Source organism: Liolophura sinensis, chromosome 6, assembly GCF_032854445.1.
Source record: "Liolophura sinensis isolate JHLJ2023 chromosome 6, CUHK_Ljap_v2, whole genome shotgun sequence".
Taxonomy (NCBI): Eukaryota; Metazoa; Mollusca; class Polyplacophora; order Chitonida; family Chitonidae; genus Liolophura; species Liolophura sinensis.
The window spans coordinates 77,208,175-77,216,097 of record NC_088300.1 but is presented as its reverse complement, the minus strand read 5'-3'; the positions used below and the strand labels follow the sequence as shown (position 1 = coordinate 77,216,097).

Below are 7,923 nucleotides of genomic sequence, written 5' to 3'. Positions count from 1 at the left end.
AAATTATCAGTCCTTATGACAGAACTGTAAGGCACTTGGCTGAAATGATAGACGGAAATCAGATATCAGCTGCAAAGAGCAAAGAAGCCTTTTCACAGGCAAAATCAGAAAACCGCATCCATAACAGACAAATCAAACCAGATCGTCTGTTACGTGAAATTGGTCTTACTGAACCGGACGGACAGTCTGCTAATGATACTGGCCTGGTCACTTCCGGAGGTAAACGAAGGTTGGACAAGAGTACCAGCCGAAACGGCGAAGCATATGAACGAGCGTTTAACAGTGGCAGTATTGATGAAATGCAGGACGCTTCATTGGCAAAATTCAACAATCTCATCTTAACAAAGATATTGGCTGAAAATGGCGTAGACGAATCGCATGCAGGATCACCAGAAAACGATCGTTTTCAAAATGCAGAGGATGATAAGGCACAGGTCTGGCCAAATGCTCGAGGTGTCAGTCAGTGTAGTTCAGTCAGATCTAGCCGGAAGAGCACCCTTGCTGATGTGTGTCCTGTGTGTGACCAAGTCACTTCAGGAAATGTGGATTTAGATCAACAAATACCCTGCAACCGGCAATCATCCTATGGAAATGTCAGAGACATCTTAAACCGAAGCGTTGATGGTCGGTTTGCCATACAGGACCAGGATCGTTCCAGTGTGGATCGAAGGTTTGAACTGAATACTGAGAGTAGCAGAAACTTTGTTAACCAGAAAAGTCTTACAAGTTCATGGAGTAGACTTGACAGGGACGAGCATGTGGCGTCTAATGTTGGCAGTAACAAGTCATCATACATGTACCAAAGTGTACCGTCCCAAAGTGAACAAAGCCAAAGGTCCAGTGCAACCAGCCAGCAAAGCAGCTGTCCTAAGTGTGGTAAGAGTATTAGCTGGACAACAAATGACCGTGATGAGGAATCTATGCATACGTACACTGTGTCTAGTACGGAAGAACTTGTCCATGGGTTGCGAGTGAATGACTTGCCATCAGCAAGTGCCGCCACCGCCAGTGGGGGTGGCTCTAGGAATACGCATAGGCTAGACACAAGTGTGAAAGGCAATGGTGGCATTCGTGGCTTCTTCCAGGAATTGAATAAGTCCGGCAATGATGAATATAGCATGGGAGCAAAAGAGGACCTCAGGCGTAGCTTGGCAGAACACTGTTTTTCTTCAGAAAGGCGACTTGTTGAGGGTATTTCGATGGATGGACGTGATGGTGACATAAATTCTGACAACAGTGAGGATTCTACAGGAAGTCTGAGTTACAAAACAGGCTCTGCGAAACTGAGCATACCGTCAAACAGTGCTCTTTGTCGAAAGAGCAGTGTTGCAAGTACAAGCAGTTCAAGGAAAGGGCGTGGTAGTGAAAAAGGATCTGTGTATACTGACAAGAGCCACGTATCTCCACGATTGCGCACTGGGAACAATGATGATACCAAAGGATTTATTAGAAATGACAATAGCTCGATGAGAGACCGTAATCCGTCCGATACGTCTATGACTAGGACTCGTGATGCCAGCAGGCGAAGTTCCAAACACGGAAGAACAAGAGAGAGGTCTACCGCTGACAGCAACGGGCACACTGGTTATAGCCATGACACTCCAGGGTATATTAAAACTGGTGAAAACTCAATGGCGCACGACATGGCGTCAGACACGTTTTTAAGTCTGAAAGGCGATGGGAACCACGAAAGGTCAAGGACAAGTCTTAACAGAAACAGTGACCACAAAATTGGTCCTGAGAGAAGGGGCAGTTGCTACAAGGATAATCAAAACCGTGGGCTTATCGACAGTGATCCGAACATGGTGTGGCAAAGCATTCCGTCAAACGCTAGTGTAGAGGAGCTGACCAGTGCAACCAGTCAAAGAAGCATAGGGGTAAGGCGCAGCAAACAAGTGGTAAATACCAAAAGTGATGATGGCGTTGACGCCGAACGGGTATATAACGATTACAGTATTGATGGATACAGTCGTGACAGGCCTGATAACTATGGGTCTATTCCACAAAGCGCTCAGCCACTGAGTGTTGATGGCAATGTAAGTAGTGCAGTAAGTCAACAAAGTTCAACGGGCAAGACTCGTAGAGACAAAAGCACTGCCGAGAATCAAGAGATATACGCTTCTGAAAGACACAACAGCAGCCATAATAGTGATGACTTACGTGCCAGAGTGATGGAGAGTGGAAGGTGTTCAGCGCGTCAAAGCATCGGGTCAGATAGTGCTTTGAGCCACATGAGCACTGCCAATTCGACGAGTTCATGGAGCATACTTGACAGGGAGGTGAGTACTGCTCCTAGTGACGCCAGTGTCGCGACCCAGGGAGAATGTTACAGTTTTAGCTGTGGTGAAGCTAGTGGAATGTCTTTTGGATCGTATACCTCGCAAAATTTGAACAGTGAAAGTCGACACAGCCAAGACGCCTCTGAAATTAGACCCATCTCCATAGATCCAGATCTCGAGATCTACCTTTCGGACGAAGGTGGGCAATCGATTCACAACAAAGAAACTGCAGATTACCAAAATGATTCGCTCAGTGATATTCTGGACCAAGCATTACAGACGAGCGATGCAGAATCAAGCCACGTGTCTTCGAGTGGATCTCTGTCTGAAGATCAGGGCATTTCTCAGGTGAAGGGGAATACACCTCCAAGAGCAGCCTCAGACTCTCTGAGAAATTCAGCTCGCGCCAGTTCCAACAAGTCTACCAGAAACAAGTCCATCAGGACTTCGTCGTCTGAGGGAAGTAAAGCGTCTGTCACATCAGACAGGCGATTTTACTCATCCTCGTCCTCTGACTCTATGTCTGAACAAGAGTGTTCGAGAGCAGAAAAACAAAATGGCGGAATGATTGTTGAGTGTCCGAAAGAGAACAGCGAGGAGAGGAACATACAGAATAGGTCTTCGGAATTCTTCCCTCACATAAAAATGTCAGTTCCGGGGATCAGCCTCCCGCGGTATCTAACACCCACTTGTAAATCTGTGGAGAACATTTCTTGGACCGTGTTCCCTACTTCATCCAGATCTTGCCCCTCATTAAATATGTCACCAATTAGGAGGCTTACAAAGTGGTCATACAGCAGCACGATGGCCGGGCCTGATACACCCGATGGGGGATGGCGGCTGCTTATCACTATCTTAACCTACTTCTGCTTCTTTTTTACTGCATTCGTTATTCTCGGATCAGCACTTAATACTAAAAATCTAAGCTTTTCGGATTGTTCTGAAATTTTCTTCGAAGACATATACAAAAATCTTGAATACAAACATATCAACGGTGCCTGTTTCTAATAAAAGTCCAGGCATAATTGCTTGTAAATTTACTTGTTCGTTCATTTATTGGACATATTTTGTACTTTTTTGATTAGCTCTGGGTTTCCTCCCGCTATAAAACTGAAATATTATTGAGTGCAGTGTAAAACACTCATCAAATAATTAAATAAATAATATACCCTAATTCATTTCCCTTTCTTGAAAGTCGCCATATGAATTTTTGATTTTAAGACGGGAAGGATTTTGTCGCTTTTCTTCTTAACAGTGATTCCTCTCGTAAGCAAAGGTTTCCTCGATGATGCAAGAGACCCTCTTAATTTACCCATATAACAGACACTCCATTAAATATTTGAGCTGAAGGGACATAAAACCGTCATACTCTAACGTGATAAAGCTGATATAACTGCCAAAAACACCGAGGTCACATTGTTATTACCGGTACTTTCTGTTTGGTAGAGAATACGTGAAGCAACTGATATACATGTAATTCCAATGCTAGACCCTAAAGCTCTAGTGGAAATGTGCAATGTGGAAATCACTAAAAACCATGCGTAAAAGATGCGACACGGCGTCAATCACCGGTGGTAACATGATGCGCTGCAGCGAGAATGTGGCAGTGGAATACACTTGCATGCACATGTGTAAATGTACTGTCTCGTGAAGTTAATTGGATTTGTTTCTTTCTGAAAGACTTCGTGAACATACAGGATAGGGTTGATAGCCACACTTGTTAAACAGGCAGATAAGTTGTGACCTTGTTGATGCCGACATTTCACTTGGGTGACATAACAGAACCGAAACATTCTTAAATTTCAACGTGAAAAATCTAAGCAAGAAGACAATGCGTTTTTTGCTTACTCGATTCTGGTCTCTGTCTTGCCAAAGAGATCTCACTTTGCGAAGGTAAAACCTACACCACCACCAATCCATAGAACGAATTAATTATTTCGAGTGTATTGTGAATTGGTTGTTCGCTCTCTTTGGGTTTCCCCCTACAAGTGGAGCGGACGATTTAATAATTCCGCCCGTTTCCTGGTATGAAATGTATACTCTGTCAACAAAAAAAGTTTAATAATTAAACGGAAAGTCGGATTATTGAGCTTTTATTATTCACGGTGTTAATATTAATACTGATTCACAAATTATTTATCTGTCCAAACAGATATGTTTACTGAAATGATAGTGGTCATATAATATCGGAAATAAGGGGCTAAAACCAGAGCTCACTGTCATACCACGCATTGAAAGAATGCGTTATGTATCCATTAACAGTTTCAGCGTACGCCATGAAAGGGGCGTAACTTATGTCGGTTGTCATATTGAATATTGCCATCACGGCAACGTAAACCCAAGCAAGGCCTAAAACCGTAGCCATTTTGACATGCCTTGGTTGTTCAAACTGAACAAAACGGGATGACGTCACGCAGCTGGACAACTGCTTGACTGTTGCGGTAGGTGACCAGCTGATGTCGGGGCAGGAGGTTGTGCTGACTGGCATCATGTCGAGTTGCGCGGGACTCAGTGCCAGAGGTTTTGCCGTATGCATGTACGCCTGAAGATCAGTCACCGACGACCTACGGTTCAATGCGAGGGAATTTTCGCAACCAGATGATTCTTCCTTGGGTCTCATTTTTTGGTCGAAACTGGTTTCCGTGTCACTCTTAGATTTGTTCCCGAGGGGCAAGTCCTGGTTGGAATCTACTGTATCTTTAACAGAGGCAGTTTCTGTCAGATCTTTGTTGGATATCCTAGAGTGAGCACTAGATTGGCAAGTTGTTGAAACAGTTGGTGCGGTAATGGGATTTTTGGAGTCCAAATTCACAGCCTCAAAATTCGTGTCCCAGTTTCCTGCACCCAAATCCAATTCGGTATGTGTGGGGTTACCGGGACTTTCAGCGGTGCACCCTGCCTTCTCTTGGCCCAAGGATGTTTGATGTGTTTCTGTGGCTTGGGAGCCAGTGTTGTTATCGCTGATTTTCCCTCTGTGGTGGGGCTTCGCCTTCGTTTCTTTCATTGTCTCTGAGCGTGTGTCGTTACATCTGTCCCTTAGTGCTGCCTCTCTATTTGAAGACTCTTCCCGTCTATTGCCGTTTGCCTCTAGGCTAGACTTGGTCACCAGCTCCTTGCCTTTATTCTCAGCACTGGTATCCGGCCTGTTGTTCAGTCCTAGCTCAGCCCTTTTCTCACTCAGCACGACCTCCTTAGTTTCTCTGCAACACAAAGTATCGTCATTGTTCAGATCTGATGCAATATGGCATACATGCTATCCACACAGATTACAAGGTTTTAAGATTTATTATGTCCATATGGGAAAGTCAAAAGAAAGAATAGCAGAATGGTAAAAATTGGGGTGTTTTTTTTAAGTCGCAGAGGGCTTAATTTTTTACACAGACTTGCGATATCTTTCCCACTCTGACAGATCCCCTTTTTCATACAAATTCACACAAAGCTAAGCGACTGATGGTCCCAATACATGGACATCATTGAGCAAGATTAGTCATTATGTAGAGTTGTAAATATGACCACTCGCATGCACATGGCTCTTGTATTCTGACTCACTTGCGCTACTGTGCAAAGTGTATATCATATTGTTATTGTTGTAAAATTCCATGCACGTTGGACAAACACCTTGCTTGCATTACTTACTGTTCTGAGTTTGCATAACCACCTTCCATGTAAGTCAGGAGGCCGTCCAGTTCGCACAGAACTTTACCCAAACTGCTCAGCGAGTCAATGTTGCCAGTAGTTGTTCCGAGCTCCTGGGCAGCCCTATACATGCTGCTCACTTTTTGCCCAAGCTCTGTTTCTACCTGCTGATTCAGTAGATCTGTCTGCTGACGCAAACAATGTAAACAGTCAATATTGTACACATGATTTATCCAGCTATGACTTTGACAAGTCTGATTTAGTCTCACTGATACAGTATACGTGTACCATATGCAGTTTTTACTTCTCTCTATGGTTATCTTCGATATATATTTATTCACGACTGTCGGCGCCTTGCCTTGACAAACATAATTATATTGCACTGACTGATGGATTGTTTGGTGTTTTAATCCCGTGCTCAACAACTTTTCACTTATATGACAGTGGTCAGGCTTTTCGGTGGAGGAAACCGGAGTGCCCGGAGTAAAGCACTATCCCTCGACAGAGGGACGAACCTCACGACTTAAATCCGGCCTCAGCAGTCAAGGGCCTTATTGTCGCAGCGAGCCAATGCTTGCACCATCTTGGCCAGTGATGCCCCTGTCATATATATTGGAAAGAGCTATACAGAGAGCCGCGAGTAAGCTAAATGGACATACAGGCCCAATGTACATGTATGATGATGAAGTATTTTGCTAATTACACCATACAGGTACAGGTCTGGTATAGGGCCAGCAATCACAGCTTATTCACTCGTAAGTGTCTGATGCAGCATTTGATGGCCAAAGAACCTAATATATACATGAATAACTATCTCATTTAACTCGAGGTAAATCACACTTGGGTGACACGACGGCTACACCATCACTTGGCAATAAATTTGGCTTAACTTATTCCTCTCCACTTTGCGGAGACTTTCATCATTTAACTTAAGATGATCTTTTATACAGCTAAACAAAGCCTGGGCGTCGTGGGAGGCCGGTCTCTTTGTGCAAATAATGACGCCAGCTGCATGTTTGGATACCATTACTGTGAGCTAAATCCATTCATTCCACTTAATATATACGTGTACATATAGGGACTGCATATATATGTGTTAGAATATGATAATCGTTACCTTGATCTTGTCTTGACACCGACTGCCTTGACGCTTGCCTGCAGGACTCCCTTTCCATTTCTTTCCCATCCTTCCCCTTCCCGCCTCACGGGAACTCTTCTCGGCAGACTGTTCCATCTCCCGTAACCGACTTTGTAGTGTCCCCAGCTGTTGTTTTAGATCATCCACTGTAACATACACATCAGCACTTCACCAATACCTATAACATAGCATTACCCAGTCTTTTGAAAAATGGTACTCACCTCCATTACGAATTCAGTATGAAAAAAACTGGATTTACAGTTTTCTGACTGCTTATATACAATGAAATCCTGAGAGTGTTTGATGTAGCTTTGCTTTAAGAGTGTGGTCTCACCATAAGTATCTGGCGAGTTCGTGGTGTTTTGGACACGGTTAGGAGTTTCCTGATCGAGAACATCGTCTTGACATTGTACTAAGGACGTAACTGACTGGAACAATGCCCGTATGTCCTCTGACAGCGATCTGATAGAGGATTTCACCTCACACGGAATGTCCGATACCATGCTGTCCTCCTCAGTCGAGGTTCTCGGAGACGTCCGTCTCTTGGTCGGACACGGAAATCGCTCTAGTTGTCGCTGAATCAAGTCGCTGATGGTGGACACACATTCATAGATCACCCGATCTGGTGTCATTGGCAATGTTTCCCTAGACACGCTGGAACCGCCAGTTTGTTTCTTCTGTCTTCCAGCCATAATGGCGCCTCAGAAAAACGCTGTCGTTGTTGGCCTTATCAAGTGCTGTACTTCATAAATACCTGCGGTTCACAGGGAAAAGTATCAGAACTTATACCAATGCTGCAATACTGGTTGTCAGTGTGGCAAATTACATGAAATTCGCTTAACAACAGCTGAATCTAGGAACGTTGGAAAA

General features: G+C 44.1%; 1 protein-coding gene across 1 annotated transcript; it reads right to left on the bottom strand.

The window, feature by feature from the left end:
- Nucleotides 1–4,386: 4,386 nt before the first annotated feature.
- Nucleotides 4,387–7,923, bottom strand: LOC135469153 (uncharacterized). The gene is made up of 4 exons (XM_064747694.1): nt 7,388–7,923; nt 7,033–7,199; nt 5,916–6,100; nt 4,387–5,479 (listed from the first exon to the last, which is right to left on the bottom strand). The coding sequence occupies exons 1-4, from the start codon at nt 7,743–7,745 to the stop codon at nt 4,480–4,482; spliced, it is 1,710 nt and encodes a 569-aa protein (XP_064603764.1). The 5' UTR covers nt 7,746–7,923; the 3' UTR covers nt 4,387–4,479.